This window comes from Lolium rigidum, chromosome 7 (assembly GCF_022539505.1).
Source record: "Lolium rigidum isolate FL_2022 chromosome 7, APGP_CSIRO_Lrig_0.1, whole genome shotgun sequence".
Lineage (NCBI taxonomy): Eukaryota > Viridiplantae > Streptophyta > Magnoliopsida > Poales > Poaceae > Lolium > Lolium rigidum.
The window spans coordinates 176,161,557-176,183,940 of record NC_061514.1 but is presented as its reverse complement, the minus strand read 5'-3'; the positions used below and the strand labels follow the sequence as shown (position 1 = coordinate 176,183,940).

Here is a 22,384-nt window from a genome sequence, read left to right as displayed (position 1 = left end):
TGTGTGTGTGTTGGAGGGGAGGCCGGCCTCCTCTTGTAGATAGGTGTAGTTGTAGGTTGTTGTCCCATGTGGCTATTGAATTTATGTTGTGGAAGGTTTTCTCGATACCGCCGCCTTGCGGTGAAATCGTCGAAGCAAGTCCTCAATTTGCCGCCATGGTTGTGGCACCATACGGAAAAGGGACGGCAAGCCTTTCTTCAATAAGCGTGCAACAACTCCGGGGGTGGGAGTCCTCGTCCTATTGGTTTTGACTAATACTTGTTGTACTTTTAATTTCTAAGTCGCGGGATCTTTGGGTCCCCTTAAGGAGTAGAGGACCAACATCCGAGTTCTCAAGAAGATCCTAAAGGACAAAGACCTTCAAATCAACGAGCTTAAGAAGAAGTATGACTCGGGTGAGCCCGAGGAGGTGTTGCGCAAGAAAAACCAAGAGCTTTTCAAGGACCTTGAGCTCAACAAGAAGGAGCATGCCGAGCACATTAAAGCCATGGAGGAATCTGCCGATATTGCCTTCAACAAACAGTGTGAAGAGCTAGCCTCCATGAAGGCCAATTTGGAAGAAGCACCTAAGCATGCATGCTGAAAACCATGTTCTCACCGCCAAGACCAGCCAATAAGAGATAGTCGGGTACAAGGATGAGCATGACCAGTTCTATTATAAAAACCTTGGTAGGTGCCGACTTCGTTTCCTTAGTCGATTTTCTATTTTGACCTTTAGGATTTGTATTTTAAAAACACTATGCCTTTTTTGTATTTGCATTTTCAGTTCCCTGCGGCTTGTCTGATGATGACACGTCTTCCTCGCACTGTCTACCCTTGCCCATGTGAGGAATCTCCTGGAGCAATTATTGATGTGGGCACGATCCTTCAGGTGCCCTACGTTAATATGTCGTGTGTGGTGTAACAAGAGGCCCACTTGATGACATGCTAAGGTTTAATAAGCCCAAGATCATTTAGCAATTACAGAGCTTCGAGGTTCATATACGTGGCGTGCTAACAAGGACAAGCCCATCTCATGGAACCCTTTGTTGGGGAACTTTTCAGATATCCTGTTTTAGATTTGGAAATCCATGCGATTATTTAGATTCAGAACAGGCACATACATGAGACAATATAATTCGAGAGAAATGCTGTCTGACTTTATATAAGTTAATATTGAGAATAATAAGGTGGGTGTCCGAAACATGCACTCCTACTTCAGGTTTCTGCACTGCTCGCTCAAACCTCACACAAGACACAACCAGCCTATACAGACCTCATTCCTCTATTCAGACAAACCAAATCTTCAAACAGTTTGCTGCCACTGCCGGCGTAAAGTCATGTGAAGAGGCGCCTCCTGCCGCGCCTGCCGGCCTTTGCCTGTGCGCCATCAGCGGACTCACCGCGCACCACCTCATCGACAAGCTCCTTGAATATCGACCTCTCGATCTCCAGCACCATCCCAGGAAGTTGCTGCCGGCCGAAGCTCGTCGTCCACCCTTCCAGCCTGTGCAAGATGTCTGCATCAGGTATCACGCTGCTGCTTTCTTCATGGCACATCCGTGATCTCTCCGTCTTCAGGTGCTCGATCTCTGAACAAATGGCCTTCACCAGCTGCTGACCGCTGGACACCTCCCTCACTCTGGTGAGCGAGCTGGTCGAATGTGCAGAGGTTTCCTTCTCATACTTCTGAAGGAGGAGACTGTTCACAGCGTCAAACATTAGCTTCCGGTGAGCTCTCTTGGGATCGTCTGACCTTCTGCTCTGATGGACGCTGTCGGGTTTGGATATCCATCCTGACTTCCGTTGCTCCAGCACGAGGAACAGGTCGGGATTGACGGGGTAGCCAGAAGCGTGGAGCTGGATCTGCGACAGGCCTGAACTTAGGTCTTTCATCAGAAGTCCTGAGGCCAACAGGATCTCGGACACGTAACGGTGGTCCGGAATTTGTGCCTCGCACAAGAAAGCAATGTGATCGACAGGAGGAGCCTCGTCATCATCCTTGTGTACAGTCAATTGCTGGAGCTTCTGAAGAAGGCTCGCTACGTTCGCGAACTTATTGTTTCCGGGCTGAGCAGCGAGATTTGCTGGCTTTGGACCGCAATGCTTCAGGGATTCTTCTGATGGATGCCACACATCATCTGCAACAAAGGATGAAGAAAACATCACATCAATGCCACAAACTACTTTTATCATTATTGTTTTGCTAGAGTGAACATGCGCTGGATAACAACCAAATGTATTTGCGGTTCATTGATGATTCTACAATGATTGGGCAAGCATTAATCTTGAGTGATGGTACCAACCAGTCTATGTATGCCACGGCACTATTAATCTGCAGGCTGTAGCCATTGTGGTCAAAAGAGGCCACTATGCTGTGCAAAAGATGAAAATAACTACCACATGGAGATTCAAGATCACCCGATCAAGGGAAACTGAAACATCGAAGCAGCAAGTAAAGTTAAGAACATGTAAGTTCTTTTCATCTATCTATAATAAACTTCTATTTGAGTTCTTTTTTTCGAAGGAGCACAATTTCCCGTTAATATGATCAAGAAACAAAGTTAGCAGAGCTGGCAAAATAGCTGATCTTACCAACATTGGGTGAATTTGTGGTCTTGCTGGTACAGAAGGAATTCTCTTGGTCAAAAGAAGAGTCCAAAACAGAAACTGGACTTGGCCGCTCAGGCATACTTGCTGCAGGATCCAAAGATGACAGGTCCTTGTTTGCATCGTAACAGGTTTTCTGATTAACAAATGGACACAATAATAATTAGAAAAGTGGCATGGCACACTAGTAAGATTTTAAGTCTTCAGTATTAATCCCACCTAGGGTCTTCACCATGTACTGTAGTTCATTTTACATTCTTGTGGTTTTGTGAAGATGAATTAAGGATTATAATATTATTTCACATTAATATAGCTTTGCAATATACACCTTTTCTTCCCTTTGAATAAAAAAACTATCTGGAAGAACGAATGGCTTACCACTTTTCGTGGATTCCTTCCTGGTGGAGTTTGATTGCCTCGCTGGAAGCTCAAAGCATTAGCTTCTGCGGATCTGTCAGCACTTGTTACTTCAATGTCCAGCTCTGATATTACACTCATACTTCCTTCCGACTTTGTAGACATATCATCGCCTGGCTGGTTCAGGCTCCTTGCCCTGCTCTTTGCACCATTTTGATGGCCATCTTCACCTTCAGCAAGTTTTCTTCTAATTTTGCTTCTAGGTGATACTGTATCCAAGTGACTCCTATCTGCAGATTGCCTTTGGTTCTTGTTAGACTCCATAGAAGGAATTGGGGCTCTAGCCCTGCGCTCCACTTCGAGCTTCTTCTGTGGTAATCTGGTGCTACTGGAGTTTTTATGCTTCGAAAAGCTTCCATTATTGTCTCTTGGCACCTGCTGTTTTCTTGATGAGCTCTCAGTCATCAACTGTGCACTAGACTTCTGTCTCCTGGTCATCATTTCGTTCCTTCCATTCGCTTTTCCATCAGGAGAAACAAGGGGCTGAGAAGCAGGCACCCTTGGACTAGATTTCGGATGTTGCCGAATAGCTGCCCTATTGATCCGCGAGATTTTCTTTTTATCAGTGCTATTGACTGTCCGCAGCTGCGTTAAATCGGATAAGCCCCCTAGTGGAACAACAGAAGAATCTTCATCACCCAAGTCTGCAGATTTTGCAGGCTTCATGATCACAATAGGTGATTTAAAGAATCTTTCTGCAACGCTCTCTTCTTCCACTGATGGTGATGAGGCCTCTTGAGACATCTGATTGGGATTTGGGTTAGTATTCAGTCTATGGTTAACATCAGTTACCGCTTGGCTATTGTAGTTTTCATCATATAACTTCAGCATAGATGCTTCCTCGCGCCTCTTGCTCTGCAACAATCCTTTTGCTTGCATCGAGTCCAGGATCTGCTTAAGTGCCCTGAGGTCCTTGTTGGAGTGCTGAAAATCAAGGTCATTCAGCCGTTTCTCTATCTCACTGTAAACTGATGCAGCAGGTTGCTCTTTTCCATGAGCTCCCTTGGACCCCTTTGGCAACTTTCTAGGTAGCACAATCCTTTCTTGCTGTTTCCACGGCGCAGATTCAGCTGGGAACTTAGAGTTAGGGACATTCCTGATCGTTGCATCCAGAATCCTTTGTTGCCGACGAGCAGGCTCATTATGCGAGGATAGGCTCAAGGGGATCAGTATGGGTTCTTGCTTCCTCTCTTGAACTGATATGGATGCCTGTGATGTCGTTGCCTTGCTATCGTTGGGCTCAGGTAGCTCTTCCAATCCCATGAGTTTTGCAACAACACTCGGGAGACGCTTACAGGCTGGTTGTTCTTGCTGGATCTCTGCATTGACTTCTTTATCAGAACTGATGGTCCTTTCTTCAGCATTCATGCTTTCCTTTGGCCGCATGTCCATTTCACAGGTCCTAAGAGGGCCTTCCTTGATGTCCAACGACAATCTTGGCATCTCCCTAAGTTTTGATGTTGATTCCCTCCCATCATACGAGAACCGAGGAGCATCATAAGACAGCCTTTGTTGCTGGCTAGATTCAGATGGATTCCAAGAGGACTCCCTGAGCTTGGCTAACACTCTGAGTGACTCATTAACGTCCATGGTTCCCTTGCTCTTTCCTTGATTACAACTGCTAGGGGGCTCAACAAAGCGTGTAGCTGAATCTCCATAGTTGTATCTGTGATCATTCACCGCTTCTTTGCTGGAAATTCTGATCGACAAATCACGAGTATCTTTATAAATTGAATCCTTTACAAGATTTCTTATACCAAGAGTCGGGTGGCTTGATTGAGCCGAGGGCATGTCGGAGGGCTCGATGAGGGTACCATCTGGGTAGTAATCTGGCCCATAGTCACTGTCAGGAGAGCTCTTGAGCCTCGGTGAGGACTTGAATGGTTTCTCCGGAAATAGCATTCGATCAGTGGATGATAAGTCCTGTTGTGTTGACCTGTTGCCATCAAGGGAGGAGAATGACGAACAGGAGGAGGATGAATAAGAGGTATGTGATAACTCCACTGTGGATGATGCTCTTTGATTCTCAATCCAGCTTCTACTCAAGTTCTTGTCCTGAATGCAGATCGAAGCAAATCAGTCAGATTGTGAAAGCCAATACATGCATGCCTACTGGACCTGAAGTCCTGAAGTGTATACATAACTAAGACTTACAAGAACAATCTGGGGCCCGTATCTTGTGCGTTCTTCTCCGACGCTAGGGCTGCTTGACAGTGCATTGCCTGTTTTAGTAAGTGAAATAATTGTCAGTGGTGAGTCAGCCTAAAAATATATATTGCGCAAAATGAAAAATGAAAACACATTAACTCTTATAGCCGAAAATACATGTAGCAAAGCAAGAGAAATAATCAATCTTGTTGTGTTATAAAAAAAGAAGAGAAACAAAACAAAATGAAGTGTCAGTGTTGTCCAAATTTATTTATTTTTCTTTCTAGATGCAGTCACCAAAGAAGAGAAACAAAATGTCAGTGTCATTGTTGTCCAAATATAAACTTTTTTCTATAGAAAGAGTCTTCTTTAAATTTAATGAGTCATTCTCAGTGTTGTCAACATTTAACAGATAGATTTTTTATCCATAGTAGTACGGTTCAAATCTGTGTGCATGACAGAAGTGACTTATTCTAAAAAGTGACTTATTTTTGTCGGTCGTCAGGGACCAATTTCCGGCTAATCAGTGCTGGTGCTCAATTGAAGATTTCATTTTTCAGGAGTAAACTTCCGTGTGCTTCCACCCTAGATTATACAAAATGTTAAATCCCCGCATCTCGCTGGCCTGCTCCCAAAATTAAGGGAAAAAGCTAGATCCACATAATTGGCACCAGCAGCTAGTGATTCAATGCAGGATGAAAGAAAACCGAAAAAACAGAGCGCATCAGCAACCTTAATTCATGCTAAGACCACACAAATCCCCGATCTATCTTCCAAAAGTAGAGCTCTAAATGGCATGAAAACGTTGGGAAACTGTGAATAGCGCGTCCAGTAAGCTAATCGCATGAAAATGCAAACACATAGACAATCGAATTTCGATGGAATTGACCAGAAAGAAAGCGGGGAGCAGTAGGCAGTAGGGAGGAGAAGATGAGACCTGGTGGGAGAAGCCTCTTGTGGTGGTGGGCGGCGATGGGGTAGCGGCGGTCGAACGCCTGCAGGATCCCGGTGACGCAGCCGATCTGCCGGTGCAGCTCCGGCCGCCTCTCTTCTCCCAACGCATGCAGGTACTTGGCCGGCATCTCCGCCTCCTCCTTCAACCAAGCACCTCGAGAGGAATCCCCAGAATGCAGGGAGGAGGAGCGCCGAACCAGCAGGTCCTCCCTGCTAGCAGCTCAAGAACAAGAACATCTCAGCACACCATCACCCTTTCTTTCAGGGGAGCAGCCCAGAGGAGGAGGGGAAGATCTTGTGAGCTGTGACTCTGAGCAGGCAGCACGAGGGGCATGGCCAGCCTCGCCCTCTGGCCTCTGCAGCTCCAGGTACCAGATGAGGTGGCCTGTCTGATAGAGGGGATGCAAGAAGGTGCTCCAGAATCACCAAGAATGGTGGTAAGCTCCTCTATGACTGGAGAGTTGCTAGTAGAGGAAGGAAGGAAGACGTGTGAGGATGAGGAGGAGGAGGAGGAGGAGGGAGGGGCTTGACAAGAGAAGAAGGCAATGGCAGTGCCAGTGTATCTTTTAATCCATTTTACCAGAATGTGAGTACATTTAGTGTCCTGCTAAATGCAGGAAAAGAGGACTGACAATGTATACTTGGGTACTGGGACCTGGCATTCCAAGCAGAGCAGTGTGTGCATAACCAACTACCTAACTAACTATTAGGAGATGTGTTGTTGCCTTGTTCTCTTTCTAGGCACCCCATGTGCACCTCCAAGGTCCTCCTGGCCCTACCCACCATGACACATGGTTGTCCCTGTGCGTGTGATCTAGAGAGATAGAGAGTCAACATCAGTTTCTCATCTTGCAAGTGTGTAAAACAACGTCGTGGAGAACGTGAAGGGTTTGTTGGCATCGGTAAAAGCTTCTCTCTCCGTCTCCAAACCAAACTGGTTGGTGACGAAGAAGACGATGATAAAATCTGACAGTCTGTTCTTGCAACCGTTACCTAGCTGTGTGCGCTGTAATTAGGACTGCAAATCATCTGCCTCATAGTATGTTTAACTGCACTGTTCCATCGTTTGGTCAAGGATGCATTAAAAGGGGAGTGCAGGCCCAACTAACAACAGTGCATTCATGGTGTGGATCCGTGAGGTGGAGAAGCAGACCAGCTCCAGCACCAATTTCTTGGCGTTGAAGCATGCAGTCACGCAGGTGTAGTGCATGCCATGCTGGGCAGACTGCAGAGGGCAGTGATCCATTCTCTGTACCACACCATTCCTTATCTTCTTTTAATCTGCACCTCTTTTTTTTTCCTCCTTCTTCCGACCCTTTGATTCAACATCATCATCACTTTTGCCCTTGAAGGTTCAGAGCAGTTATTTTAATTTCTAATCTGAAGTTCTTCTTTATTTGGTTCAGACTAATGAGCAAGTTGCACCAAGCTGAGAAAATAATGGGATGGATGACATGGACTTTTGGCTGATCGAAATTACCCAAGCCCAGAAGCCCCATGTAATGGTACAACAAATGTATTGTTAACATTTTCAGATATGCAAAACTGTGGATGACTAGCAGCGTTTGGTCCACATTTGTGCCGAGACTTGAGAGTTGACCTAGCAGAAGAAGCTGATAAGCATGGAAATCCACTCACCAGTAATGATTTAGGCCTCTTCTTTTGGGCTTCTCAAGTGGCTTATAGGTTCACCATCGGTTTTCATAAGCTTGTTTTTCCATAAGCATAAACCAAGAGAAAAGGGGACCTTAAGCACCTACCGCATGTATGTGTAGCTTGTAACTAACTGCCTGGTGCCGTTTACAGTTACAATATTTATTAGGTTTTGATGGCAATCAAGCTTCCGGGCCACTGGTTAATTGTGCTGTTAGGTGAGGGGTGAAAGGAACATAGCACAAACACATATAGTTGACGCTTATGTCGACAGTATATCTGATGATGATCTGAAAGAGGCAGACTAACTTTTCCGGAACTGTTCTGTGCAATAATATAATAATAATCAGGAGTGGTCACTGATACTAGTGTTATTCAGTCTAAGACTACAATCTTCGAAATATTTAAATCATTGATCTTCCGAATGGAGAGCTGATAGGGATACCTCATCCATCTTCATCAATTGCACAAAGGACCCCTTTACCCGCTAACTGATAAAATTCATAATACGGTTTGCAATCGGAATTACTGTTGTGCTATATATTCATTAACAGTACGAAATTAAGAAACGTTCTGCGAGTTGTGGTGGTGGCTAATTAATGTCCTACACTTAACAGATTAACACACCTTTGTGTAATGTAGCAGCTTCTCCTTGCACCAAACACATGATCGTCCTGATCAGACACACTCAACAATCACCAGCCTGCAGTTGTTTAGTGAGCTGCAACAGCTGGAACAGTTAGTAGGGGAAATCTGATAATGAAAGAGGTCGGACTTGTTCAGGTAAGCATAAGCATGTATAGTAAAACTAACGAGCCACGAAATTCTCTGGGTGGTTGGGCAAGATCTGATCCTTGTCTCCATCTTTACCTTTTGTTTGCTTTTCTGTGCGTGAATCGTGATGTATTGATGTGTCATTCATTTGATTGTTTCCTTGTTAAAGCTAGAATGCGCAGTACATTGACCTGACCATGATCTTTGCCTTATCCACCACGGCGCCAGAAATTATTATGAAAAAGGTGCAGATGTAATGGTGTATAGTCACTAATCAGAGGGAAGAAAGTACATGTAGGAAGGGAGATGATTACGAATTAGATTTGTACATGACCTGATGAGAGGAGAAGAAAAAAGACAAGGAGGATTGCAACTGCAGCGAGACAACCACATGGGGGGAAAAGGTTGGTATGGGTATGGCAGTAGCAATAGCAATTAGGGAGAGCAAAGTTATCAAGGACAAGAGAGGCTCCAACCAAGCATGTTCAAAGAAACAAAAGACCTAGCTGCACAAGCTAGCTGGCATATGATGCTCCCGTAGTTTTCTTCCTTTCTGTGCGTGCATGAGAAGGTTCCCCACCCAGAGCCACATGCACCAGCACCCATGTGAGCCCTATGAAGACCAGATCAGCAGCAGAGTGTTGTGCATGGTAGGTCAGGTCTCCTTACCCGTTGATTGATTCCATGAACAAACTAACCAACAAGTATGCAAGCAAATCTTGGGGTGTGCGTGAGACCGGTCAAAAATAAACAGCATGGCCTCTCATTATATAGGTGTTTAATATGTAATGCATCAAGAGTGCTGCTGCTGCAATTCTGAAGCAACAGCGCACATGGAAGCCAACAAATTGGAAGCCATCTCTCTTCTAAATTAACATTTGAGATCATTAAGATGGATGCATCGAGATTGAAGCAATACCGTTAGAACAGGAGATATGGAACACTCAACATCCAGAGATTTGTTTAATCATTGGTGGAATCAAGATCAATGGCCAGTGGGTGCAGTTTTATAGTTGAAATTACTTGATTATTTTGTGGATACTTCAAACCTGGATGATTTCGCTTCTCAGTGTAGTAAAACCATGCAACGGCATGCCTTCCCCTTTGCTTCATCGCTGGATCAACTGACAAAATAATATTGTATCTATTAGAGGGTTGACTGCCCTCAAAAAAAATTAGAGAGTTGAGAAAACAATCTACCGCATTATGTATGAAACGAATCATCCCATTTACTACGTGTTCAAGCAAAAAAAAAAAAAAACAGAAAAGCAAGGAAAGATGCTTGGCAATTCTACTGTGAACCCCATGAGACCAGAAAGCAAGATTGGTATGAAAAGGTAAAAGGGGGAGAAAAAAGCTCTCACGTGGTGCATGGGATGATGGGCACAATTTAACCTCCCGAGTCATGAGCACGCAGGCCAAGGCAAATCTACAGGTGTTTTGTACACGCCCTTATCTCTGAAAGTGATCTGCTTGTTGATACCTGTACATCTTCATGATGGCGGTCCATCCTTGTCATGCTCTCAAGTCTCAAGTCACAAGTTAACCATGAGAAGAGCAGAAATAAATTAATTGATGTTTCATTTAAGTCATTTGATTGCAGCTACAGTGTGGGCATCATCCTAAGAATCATAATATACAGGAGTTATATATGTGCCGAGACATAAGATACCAGGGGGGCTATATCGGCCGATGTGTGAATATGCAGTTTCTCCGAAGAACATGACGAGTCCGACGACCAAAACCGTAAAAAGGAATTACACCTGGGCTGCTTATCATCATCTGCAAACTTTTGGCTATCATCAGAATAGTGTGCCAATTGAAGATTTCAGCTGGATCAGGTAGGAGCTTCGCTTCTCCAGGATATTCTGCCTGCCTGCAAGTTCTGTGAGCAGCAACACTACACTTGAGCATGCAAAACTCGTGACTGACGCTGCAACCTGCACTTGACATCAAAACATCAGTCACAGTGCAAGCTGCGTGTAAGAGCATCCCCACTCGTTGGCGCTCCCCACGCCCAAATCCGGCGAAATTTTCGTCCGGATTGGAGGAAGATTTGGCGTGGGGAGTAGTAGTTTCCCAGCCGCGTGCCCGAGCGAAGTCGACGATGCGAATTTAAAAACGGAAACTTGACAAACTACGGCTAAAAACGGGTGAATATAGACTAAATTTAATGATATTTATTACATTACGGGAGGAGTTCATACATAGAGGCCGAATTCGACTATATTTCGAATTCGGCTAGGGGAATGCAAACGCTAATTTTAAAACACGGCGCTCTACATGCCGAAATGGCGGTAGAACACCGTGTAGTCGCCGCCGTCGTCGTCGGAGCCGTCGTCGTTGGCCTTCGGCTGCGCGGCCCTGGCTGCTGCTCGCCTCGGCCGGCGTCTCCACCCCGGGGACGGCTTGTACCAGTCGTCGTCGGAGGACTCGAGGTCGACGACGGGGACAGCGACGCCGGATGGAGGTGTCGCAGGACGGCGGTACCGCGCGACATCGTCGTTGGCGGTTGGAGCGGCGCGGGCGGCGAGTTGGCGTGCGGCGGCCGAGTCCGGCGGCCGCCGCTGGCTGCTCCGCCTCCCTGGCGCTCCCGGTCGCGCCTCGCCCGGTCCGGTGCGGCGTCGTCCGCGCGCTTCTCCTCCTCCATGTCGTGCGGCGACACGGCGATCGCCTCCGCCATCGCGGCGTCCTCCGCGCGCTTCGCCTCCTCCTCGGCGAGCCGGCTTGCGGCGGCCTCTTTCTTCGTCTTCTTCCGGCCGCTCGCGCGCGCGGAAGGCTGTTCGCGGATGACGAGGGCGCCGGCCGCCGCGCCTCTCGGTCGCCGGCGTAGACGCCGGCTCCTTCTTGACGCGCACCGGCGTCGAAGGCGGCGTCGCCTCCTCCTCTTCACCGGCGCCAAGGATGACCTTGACGCCGATCCGGAAGACGACGAGCCGGCAGCCATGCGCCGTGGCCGCCGGACGCTTCCCCGACGGCGGCTCGCCGATGCCCTCGATGCCGATGGAGGGGGCATCGTGAGCACCGGGAAGTTGCCGCCCTCGATGTGCGCGAGGACGTTCGCCAGCGTCCTTTCCGGCGCGCTCCACCACCGTCGGCGGCCCACGGCGTTGTTGCGCGCAGCGGAGGCGGCGGGCCGTCGTAGGCCGCCGGCTCCCGCTCCCACCGCCGGAGGAAGTAGGAGTTCCACGCCGTGTAGTTGTCGGGGTGGTGGCGTGGCTCGGCGCGCTCCTCGTCGGTCATCGTCATCCTCGCCTCCTCGATGGCGACGTCGAGGGCATGGCCCCGCGGCGGCGGCGGGATTGGAACGCCGCCGCACTTAGCCGCCCGGCCGCCTCGGGAGGCCTCGTGTCCGGCGGGCAGGGGTACCCCGCCCGGTGGAGGAGGTGGCCCTCCCACGCGTGGAGCGACCGGCGGGGAAGCCGTTGTTGGCTGCGCCGTCGTCGTCGTAGAACGCCATCTTGGGAGTAGAGGGAGAGTGGAGGGAGAGTGGAGCACGGGGTACGCCCGGCGGTGATCGGACCGGCGTATATAGGCGTGGGCGGCGCGGGGATTAAATGCCGCATGGAATGCGACGCGTCCGCGGCGAGCCGACCGGCGGCGGCCTTTAGTGCGCGCGGAAGACGATGCGTGCGCGGAAGACGACGACATTAACTCGCCGCGTGGCCGGCGAATGCAGACCGGCGGCAGGCTTTACGGCGCGCGGAAGACGATGCGATGAGGACGACGATCGGTTTCTCTCGCCGACAAGTTGGGGCCACCGGATGCGCGGGAAGTTGCCTCGCCGTTTCGCGCGCTTTCGTTTCGTCCGGAGTCCCCGAGCGCTCCCGGGGGCCGGGGATGGCGTGGGATCGCCGGATGGATTTAGGCCCAAATCCGGACGAAAACGAGGAACCGGGGGCGCGACTGGGCCGAATTACGCCGTCCGGATGGAAAAAACGCTCGCCGGGGGCCTGTTCGGGGGGACGAGTGGAGATGCCGTTAATTCTATCGATAGTCCTTACTTTTGTCGTACGCAGCAAATAGGTATTCGTTTTGCATGGCATTTGCTTCAAATTGTTGCCGTTAATTCGCATATTTATAATCTAGTTATAGTTATTTTCTCCATGAGCTTCTTTTGCTAAAATGCTTATGATACAGTCTTTGTTCTTGAAGCCTGTGATCTGTCAGTATGATTAGGTTGCACTGTACATGTTAGGAAATGTATTCATTTACCTGGCTAAGTTATTATTCAGAATTGTCAGGATGTAGCACATGCTAAATATGAAACTGTATTCTCCTTGTCTACATTTCATTCAATATATCTGAATTTGTTTACTTTATCCTGTAATGCAGAAAACAGCTAATAAGTGATTCTGGAAGAGTATTTAAGTCAAAAATTCCGGAGCAGATAAGGGAAGACCTGATTCAATCCTTTATATTATACTTCCATGACATATTTGATGGATGCTAAAGCTTTTTCGTGGAATTTTTTGTAAAGGTAATAATAATAATAAGCTTACCAATATTTTTTCACAACCGGTGCAAACATAATCTTACTGAAAATTCCATGTCTCATGCGGAAATGCATGTTTTTGGTTATGGTGATGATCCTATTGTCCAGTTGGTATATTTACAATATTGCCCTTCAGTACTAACAGGTTGCCGTGCTTCACTATGTAGGTGGCGGTGGAATCCTGTTGGTCTACTACTCTACTACGAGCTACTTGTGCCTTCTGCTGCTTATTTTTTTTAGGAAATTTTTGTTTTCTAAGATGAGATGAGAAGTAGAGTGGCCAACTCAGTTTGCTTTCGTTCTATTTGCTATGGGCTTGTAACCCCAGTCTCGTTCCACCCCTTCTGTTTGTACTATGCAGCAAATTATCTCTGTCTTTCTAATAGACATACCATAGATGGTACACTATGAGTTACCACAATGTACTCTATGGAACAGTATCAAAGGACAAAATGCTTAAGAAAATTTTCCTTTATCCAATATCGATTTTGGGGCTCCAAGATGTACTCTATGAGACAGTACGCTAGATACCACAATGTACTCTATAGATAGTCTACAATATATCTATGGATTCGTCAATAAGATATGCAACAAGATTTTTCATGCTGAATTACCAATCAACATAGGTAAATTTTCGATGCAAAAACTAATATTAAGTGTGTGACATCATTCAACGAATGAGAGAATACAAATTTATAATAGTACATGAAAGTGGTGTAATTATAGTGGTGCCCGAAGCGAAGGTGCAAAGCTGTGCATATGATATGTAGATGATTCAGAGAGGTCTTCACTGAGGGCATAGAAGTTCAAACGTGTAAATATATCTAGATATGTAGATTCAAAGAGGTCTTCACCGAGGGCATAGAAGTTCAAATGTGTAAATTTATCTCATAGCACTTCGAGTGACACCAAAAATCTTTCCGGACGAATATACGAGAGTGCCACACCAAAAATCTTTCCAAACGAGGATACAAGTGCCACTTCCAGCCGAATAGCTGGTAATCCTTCGATAATTCTCCACTAAACCAATAATATATCACTATCATTCCATGTTATTCTAATTTGTTGTTGAGAACAGGTGTGCACAATCACACACGGTCATTTTTGACTTAGAATCAGGCGAGTAGGTTCATAACTGAGATGGGAAGGACTCCAGATCACTCATAAAAGTACCACATGGTATATTTTCGAAGGACAACATGGTTAACACCGTCGGCTTTTTTTTCTTCTATATGCTCGATTGTCATTCTCCTTGCGCCAAAAGTATTTTGTGCTTAATTTTTTAAGCACCAAACCTTGTCATGAACTATCGGCTTAATGATGAGACCATCTTTTAATCCATGCTCTTTGTATGGATTTATTGGAAACAGGTGACAATGAATTCCCCGCTCGCGGAGTGGAGGGGACGGCGGGTGGTGGAGCAGGAGAAGAAGTCGGTGGCGGAGCAGCAACCCCACCCCCGGAGGCAGAGCCGACACCAGCAGGCGCGTCTGCAACATCGTGCTCGCTAGTACACATGCGTCGGCGGCATCGGCATCCGCATCTGTGTCGGCCTCAGCGTGGGCGACGGAGCAGGCACACCGGGTAGAGCACGATGAGGTCGTCGTGATCGATGGACCTACGTCGACTCAGGATGCGTCGTCGACGTCGCCGAACCCCTCCTTCTAATTTATGTTCAATTTGCGCAACCGATGCCGTAATATGATCGCGCGTCCAGTACTTTGATCGCGGCTACGTCCATCACGACGAGTTCGGCGGGAACGATCTATTTTAAGTGTGAACTATTTGAATTTTTGTTTGGGGACTACGGCTGGGGAGCAACGTCCTCTAAACGCGGCACGAAAAAACGCATCCCGCAACGCTCGATCCGCCGTTTAGAGGACGCCTTGGAGACGCGGCTGGAGATGCTCTAAGCTTCCAAATCGTTTCCTCTCATGAGATGATCATTCATCATTCCCTGATCTGATCTCCAGTATTCTAAACGTGTGGTTTAATTCCACAATAATTTCACAACTCCAAGATAATCCGTGTCTACCACAAAATGTCCAAAACATCTCATGTCTTCTATTTTTTCCTGATAAAATAGAAAATGCACAGTTTTAAGGGAAAAAAGTCTAGCAGACTAGCCTACCAGCCCACATAGCCTACCACGCACGGAACCCCAAGGCCCCAACCCTAGAACTAGAAAGAATCATTTTTACCCTCGATCGATTCCACACCACCTCCCCGCGCCGCCACTATCGATCCCCTCCCTCTAGCTACACTCTCTCTCCTCGCTACCAGCATTGGCCCCGCCGCGGCTTCCTCCAGCCCGGGCCTGGCCGGCAGCCGCTCCGCTCGCCTACTGCCGCTCTACCACGACCCCGCGGCCACCTTCCGCCGCCACTGACCTAGCCACTCCTTCCCCCACGAGCCGCACCACCACTCCTGATACTTCCCTGGCTCGCGAGAACGGCCGTCGAGCGCCGTTTATGGCGTTGGCGACGACGACCCGAGGCTCCCCGGAGACGCTATTTTTTTCGGAGCTTGTTGCATATGCTTTTTTTTTTTGGTTTATCTAATTCCTTCAAGTTGATCAAAATACTTTGTTCTCTAATTCTGCAGCAGGATTTAGTTTCCCGTTCTGTTCATTTTCCCTTTCCCCGTTTTTCTTGATGTGAGCTTGTTTTTGCACACAAATTTACGTACTTGTAGATCTCTTGAGAATATTGCACACAGAAGTTGAATTTGTTTATTTTAGGAAGCGAATCTTGTGCACACGGTGTAAACACAGTTTGACTTGTTGGGCCAGTCCTTGAAAACCCACATGGCTTTATAAATGTTTGATCGGGACTCTATAAGACTAGTACAAAGTACTTTTCGTTTACCTCATGGACTCGACCAGAACCTTGAAGAACTCTATAAGTACCGTGCGGAACTTAGTACGAAAACTTATAAGGACTTTACAAGTTGGATTCAAGTGCAGTACATATTGTACTCTATGTGGAGCACTTGGGGCGACAAATATCATGATCACAAAATTTCGAAATTTGAAGAACATAAAAAATCTAGCGAGAAGCGCCGCATTGCTCACCCTGCCGTGCGACGCCTCGCGATTCGCAAACGCGCATCGCACCCCTATAGGAACGAGAGCAAATCCAACCCGCACCTTATCCTAATCTTTTCCCCCGGCCCCGAGATTTCCTAGCTACACACGCACCACCGGAGCTCCGGGACCAGGCCGCCGCCGGCAAACTGCGCCGCTCACCTCCGCCTCGCCCTGCATCTCCCTCACCAGTCCGCCATGCACCGCCGCCGACAACATCCCCGCCACACGCGACCCCCAGCAGCCCCACCTTATCCTATGACCGCCATGGGAAGCAGCGCGTGAGGTCGTCGTTGAGCACCGCTGCGGGTGGCCGCCGCAGGGAGGACGCCGCCGAGCACCGCCGAGGGTGGCCGCCACGAGCACCACCGCGGGGAAACCGCCGCGGAGCACCGCCTCGGTTGACCGCCGCGAGCAACGCCGCGGGTGGCCGCCGCAGCGCACCGCTGCGCGTGGTCGCCGCGAGGCCGTCTAGCAAGCTCCGAGAGGGCAGGCCGACGTCGTCGAACATTCTCTGGGAGGGAAGGCGGCCGCCATCAAGATGCTCAGGGAGGAGAGGGCGCCGCTTGGAACACGCATCGGAGAAGGCCACCGACGCCGACCATGCAACATGGAGGCGGCCATGAGGGACGAGGCGAGGCTGCTCTGCGCGCTGGGCCTGGTGCTGCTCTGCATTCCGCGTCGGCGTGCTGCTTTAGGCACTGGGCACTTGGCTGGTGCTGCTCGGCTTTGCCGGTGCGTGCGCTAGTCGGCAGGGCCGTGTTGGGGCTGCACAACACCGCCGGCGAACCGCATGGTTTTTGGCTCTTGCAATCTCCAGTGCATCCTCCATCTTCGCGGCCGCGGCACCTATTCGGTGGCTGTGAGCGGCATCAAACTTTTGGAGGACTCAATTAGTGGATTCTACACGATTTTGTACTCAGTGTTAGATGAGATAGCTAGCTGGCTGTAATCCTGGATCGATGTTACTCCACTTGCCAGAATAATTAGGAGCAATTGACATATTAATTAGCCATAGCTGCCATTTTTACTAATTGACAGATTTAATTTAGTACTACTACTAGTAAGTATTGGATATAATTAGTTACCAGATTAATTAGTGGTAATTCCCATATTATGAGTAGATCCTGGTAGCCATATGTACTAATTTTTAGATTAGTTAATCCTAATTGCCAGATTAATTTCGAGTGGTTGCCAAGTTAATAAGCCTAATTACAAATACAATCTCTATTTTCTATCCGTGGAACTTTTAGGCAGCTAGCAACCTTTTTAGGCAGCTAGCAAGTGTATTTTTTCTTGTGGCAGGAGGGCATCAATCACTGTTTTGTCCGTTAGTTGTTCAGCAAAATATGTCCACGGAATGATGACGGGGCAGACTGAGGGGGAGTAGTAGTTTTTTCAGGATGAATACAACCGCCGCACGGGATTAACTTTGTGCGGCGCCGCCAGGTAGTGAGGTCCATAAATAAATATAGGTGTTACTACTATAGATGAAACTACACAGGAACTCAAAGAGCAAAGACAGAGAGAGAAAAAGATTCTCACCTATCCCTTTCGTTGGTAGACTCTGCCAAAAGGTCTATCATGGGAGATGTATGTGGAGATAAAAAGGGGCCCACAGAAAGGAATCTTGCTTTAATACATGAGTACAGAAAAACGGTATACAGCCCAATACCAAGCCTATACGGGGAAGGGACGTCCCAGCTGGTCAACGGCCGGCTCGTATCCCTAAGGTAACTCGCGGTCTAGATATCACTTGCGCCCCATTTTATAAGCACCATCTGCGGGTCGGGAGTTATATATGTGCCGAGACATAAGATACCAGGGGGGCTATATTGGCCGATGTGTGAATATGCAGTTTCTCCGAAGAACATGACGAGTCCGACGACCAAAACCGTAAAAAGAAATTACACCTGGGCTGCTTATCATCATCTGCAAACTTTTGGCTATCATCAGAATAGTGTGCCAATTGAAGATTTCAGCTGGATCAGGTAGGAGCTTCGCTTCTCCAGGATATTACGCTCGCCTGCAAGTTCTGTGAGCAGCAACACTACACTTGAGCATGCAAAACTCGTGACTGACGCTGCAACCTGCACTTGACATCAAAACATCAGTCACAGTGCAAGCTGCGTGTAACAACTTACCATGGGGTGGATCTTTAATACTTCCTTACTGCTTCATCAAGACCAGATACCGGCATTCATTCACGTACAGTACGTAAGATGATATATCTGAGTTAATCATGCACTACCAGACAGTGTAGACGATGATTTTAGGAAGCATGAACAGAGACATGTTCCATCTCTTTGTGATGAGTTGGACTGCTGGTCCATATACAAAGCATATTGGCAACAATAGATGCACATATTGACATGTCTCCAGCAATACCAGATTTTGCACGAGCATGCACAATCGAAATCACAATTCTTGCTAGAGTATGACAGCCTTTGTGCTCTTTGGAAGTGTCTTGCACAAAATGCCACGCAGAGGTATATATCTGAAAGGAACTCCAGATTTGGGCAGTTCAGAACAAAATAGCAACAGACATATTCTCAAAGAAAAGTTTTGCAGAAAGTAAAGAAGAATTGAAGTCCTGACATATATACCACTGAACAGCCAATTTCATATGCAACGAAAATGCGCTACTGCTTATAAAATGGGGCGCAGTCGAAATCCCAGTCGCCCGCCATCGCTGTGAGATTCGGACGCTGGGGCCCGCGTCCAAGTCATTGACCGGTGTTTTCCTCATATACGAGCGCACCTACGTACAATCGCTGTGTACTTTATACGAATATACGGTGGGCCAACCCCCCGTCGCTCGGTGTACCAAGCCACTGCTCCACCTGCCCCAGTTCTAATTTCGAAGCAGTCGTCCTCCCAAACCGAGCCTCCCCTTCCTCTGCTCTTCCGCCGGCGTCCTCCATGCAGATCCATGGCCGCCCCCAAGGTTTTACTGAGCTGCTTATCAGGTAAGATCACACAGTCCGGTTTTCCTTGCATCCGATTTTATGAGGTTTCCTCCGATCTGTTTCTGAGATCTCCTCCGATCTATTTCTGAGATTTCCTCCGATCTGATGGAAGATAATCAAACTGCAGCATGAAGAGGTCTGGCGTGGCAGCGGGTCGAGTGCTTGAAGAAGTTCGTCGCCGGCAACGCCATAGACACCCGTCGTGCGTCCGCCGGGCTCCACGATGACCTGCGTCGAGGACGCCTCCACCTTGGTTGGATCTGCAGCTCGCTGTCATCTTGCAGCTTGTCAGACGAGGGACGCCGTGGAATTAGGTTATCTTTTGGAGGCTCCGCGTCGCCGGGATCTGAAACCGGCGCCATCCATCCAAGTGGATCTGGCTCTAGATACGAAAGTGAGGCCAGATTCGTCAGTCGCCATCCTCAGGCACGTCGTCGGTGCCTGAGATTCCGGCCAAGTCCACGCTCGCCGGGCATCCGGCTCTCCTTATTTTTTCTGGCGCTTTGTGGTATGGTTATGACTGTCAATTTTTGCAGTTCAAAATCTGCTTGTGTTTGGCGAATTAAAAATTGTAGACATCTTCTAGTATTTAAGGTATTGTTGCTTCTATGCTTTCTAATTTTAGTTGTGCAAAACACCGTGAGATAATGAAAAATAAGATCGACCTGGCACTAGCTTTTCCTGCGGCTGCGATCATGTAATATGTCACTGACCTCCAACAGACCAATGGTGCTAAAGGGCACATGTGCTGAAAAATACCCTAATCTGCCATATGCTAGTTATACTTATATAGCTTATCTGCAGTGTGTGATTCTCCTTTTTTTTCTTCTCTAGTATCTTTGACATCTTGGTGTTTTATCTTCTCAGCTGTAGTAATTTCATGAGGCTTACTTCATGTTTTGTGAATTTAAATATACAGGCCTGCTGAATCAGCTTCTTCTGAGCTTCGGTCCTCTGTTTGGGCGGATGACATCTGTAATTTCATGGGTTCCGCAAAGAGGCACTGTACAGAAAAGAGCAAGATACCTGTAGATAGGGACGTAATCAGGTGAAGTGCTTTATTTGCTCCGAGTTTTGTGCTTCAGCTTTCCTTTTCTTGTGCTTTTCAACATATATGAAGCATGGGAATAGTTTCACTGCCCATGAGATTTTTATGGAAATGTTGCACTAACGTTCTCCATGCAGCTGTTGGCACATTATATGGGTTTCCTTTTTTACTTGTATTCCACTAAGTCAGATATCTGCTTGTTCCATTAGTGCTGTGTGGTTGCAGTATGATTGTATGATTGTTGTCACTCTTCATTGTTTTGTAATGTAATTCTATCGATAGTCCTTACTTTTGTCGTACGCAGCAAATAGGTATTCGTTTTGCATGGCATTTGCTTCAAATTGTTGCCGTTAATTCGCATATTTATAATCTAGTTATAGTTATTTTCTCCATGAGCTTCTTTTGCTAAAATGCTTATGATACAGTCTTTGTTCTTGAAGCCTGTGATCTGTCAGTATGATTAGGTTGCACTGTACATGTTAGGAAATGTATTCATTTACCTGGCTAAGTTATTATTCAGAATTGTCAGGATGTAGCACATGCTAAATATGAAACTGTATTCTCCTTGTCTACATTTCATTCAATATATCTGAATTTGTTTACTTTATCCTGTAATGCAGAAAACAGCTAATAAGTGATTCTGGAAGAGTATTTAAGTCAAAAATTCCGGAGCAGATAAGGGAAGACCTGATTCAATCCTTTATATTATACTTCCATGACATATTTGATGGATGCTAAAGCTTTTTCGTGGAATTTTTTCTAAAGGTAATAATAATAATAAGCTTACCAATATTTTTTCACAACCGGTGCAAACATAATCTTACTGAAAATTCCATGTCTCATGCGGAAATGCATGTTTTTGGTTATGGTGATGATCCTATTGTCCAGTTGGTATATTTACAATATTGCCCTTCAGTACTAACAGGTTGCCGTGCTTCACTATGTAGGTGGCGGTGGAATCCTGTTGGTCTACTACTCTACTACGAGCTACTTGTGCCTTCTGCTGCTTATTTTTTTTAGGAAATTTTTGTTTTCTAAGATGAGATGAGAAGTAGAGTGGCCAACTCAGTTTGCTTTCGTTCTATTTGCTATGGGCTTGTAACCCCAGTCTCGTTCCACCCCTTCTGTTTGTACTATGCAGCAAATTATCTCTGTCTTTCTAATAGACATACCATAGATGGTACACTATGAGTTACCACAATGTACTCTATGGAACAGTATCAAAGGACAAAATGCTTAAGAAAATTTTCCTTTATCCAATATCGATTTTGGGGCTCCAAGATGTACTCTATGAGACAGTACGCTAGATACCACAATGTACTCTATAGATAGTCTACAATATATCTATGGATTCGTCAATAAGATATGCAACAAGATTTTTCATGCTGAATTACCAATCAACATAGGTAAATTTTCGATGCAAAAACTAATATTAAGTGTGTGACATCATTCAACGAATGAGAGAATACAAATTTATAATAGTACATTAAAGTGGTGTAATTATAGTGGTGCCCGAAGCGAAGGTGCAAAGCTGTGCATATGATATGTAGATGATTCAGAGAGGTCTTCACTGAGGGCATAGAAGTTCAAACGTGTAAATATATCTAGATATGTAGATTCAAAGAGGTCTTCACCGAGGGCATAGAAGTTCAAATGTGTAAATTTATCTCATAGCACTTCAGTGACACCAAAAATCTTTCCAGACGAATATACGAGAGTGCCACACCAAAAATCTTTCCAAACGAGGATACAAGTGCCACTTCCAGCCGAATAGCTGGTAATCCTTCGATAATTCTCCACTAAACCAATAATATATCACTATCATTCCATGTTATTCTAATTTGTTGTTGAGAACAGGTGTGCACAATCACACACGGTCATTTTTGACTTAGAATCAGGCGAGTAGGTTCATAACTGAGATGGGAAGGACTCCAGATCACTCATAAAAGTACCACATGGTATATTTTCGAAGGACAACATGGTTAACACCGTCGGCTTTTTTTTTTCTATATGCTCGATTGTCATTCTCCTTGCGCCAAAAGTATTTTGTGCTTAATTTTTTAAGCACCAAACCTTGTCATGAACTATCGGCTTAATGATGAGACCATCTTTTAATCCATGCTCTTTGTATGGATTTATTGGAAACGAGTGACAATGAATTCCCCGCTCGCGGAGTGGAGGGGACGGCGGGTGGTGGAGCAGGAGAAGAAGTCGGTGGCGGAGCAGCAACCCCACCCCCGGAGGCAGAGCCG

The 22,384-nt window shown here is 46.8% G+C and overlaps 1 protein-coding gene and 2 long non-coding RNA genes across 7 annotated transcripts; 2 read left to right on the top strand and 1 right to left on the bottom strand.

Moving 5' to 3' along the window:
• Positions 1-1,117: 1,117 nt before the first annotated feature.
• On the bottom strand, positions 1,118-6,788 carry LOC124673774 (protein LONGIFOLIA 1-like). The gene is made up of 5 exons (XM_047209814.1): positions 6,092-6,788; positions 5,161-5,228; positions 2,968-5,061; positions 2,575-2,725; positions 1,118-2,120 (listed from the first exon to the last, which is right to left on the bottom strand). Exons 1-5 carry the CDS (start codon positions 6,234-6,236, stop codon positions 1,318-1,320), a joined length of 3,261 nt encoding a protein of 1,086 aa, XP_047065770.1. The 5' UTR covers positions 6,237-6,788; the 3' UTR covers positions 1,118-1,317.
• A 5,735-nt stretch (positions 6,789-12,523) lies between these two features.
• On the top strand, positions 12,524-13,510 carry LOC124677268. Its single transcript, XR_006994003.1, has 2 exons — positions 12,524-13,015; positions 13,198-13,510. It is a non-coding gene; the product is annotated as an uncharacterized LOC124677268 (long non-coding RNA).
• A 5,412-nt stretch (positions 13,511-18,922) lies between these two features.
• Positions 18,923-21,392, top strand: LOC124677434. 5 transcript variants are annotated; one of them, XR_006994057.1, is made up of 4 exons: positions 18,923-19,084; positions 19,212-20,132; positions 20,753-20,897; positions 21,080-21,392. It is a non-coding gene; the product is annotated as an uncharacterized LOC124677434 (long non-coding RNA). The 5 variants fall into 5 exon arrangements; XR_006994056.1 differs by having other exon boundaries at positions 18,924-19,084; positions 19,212-19,592; positions 20,004-20,897; XR_006994055.1 differs by having other exon boundaries at positions 18,924-19,084; positions 19,212-19,678; positions 20,004-20,897.
• Positions 21,393-22,384: the final 992 nt, after the last annotated feature.

What these genes read in the sequence shown, in the direction of transcription:
- LOC124673774 (XM_047209814.1), bottom strand. Translation starts at nt 6,236, where the DNA reads ATGCCGGCCAAGTACCTGCATGCGTTGGGAGAAGAGAGGCGGCCGGAG. An exon ending in CAAGAGGCTTCTCCCACCAG is followed by an intron (nt 5,229 to 6,091) that starts GTCTCATCTTCT and finishes TTACTAAAACAG; the next exon opens with GCAATGCACTGTCAAGCAGC. An exon ending in CACAAATTCACCCAATGTTG is followed by an intron (nt 2,121 to 2,574) that starts GTAAGATCAGCT and finishes CCTTTGTTGCAG; the next exon opens with ATGATGTGTGGCATCCATCA.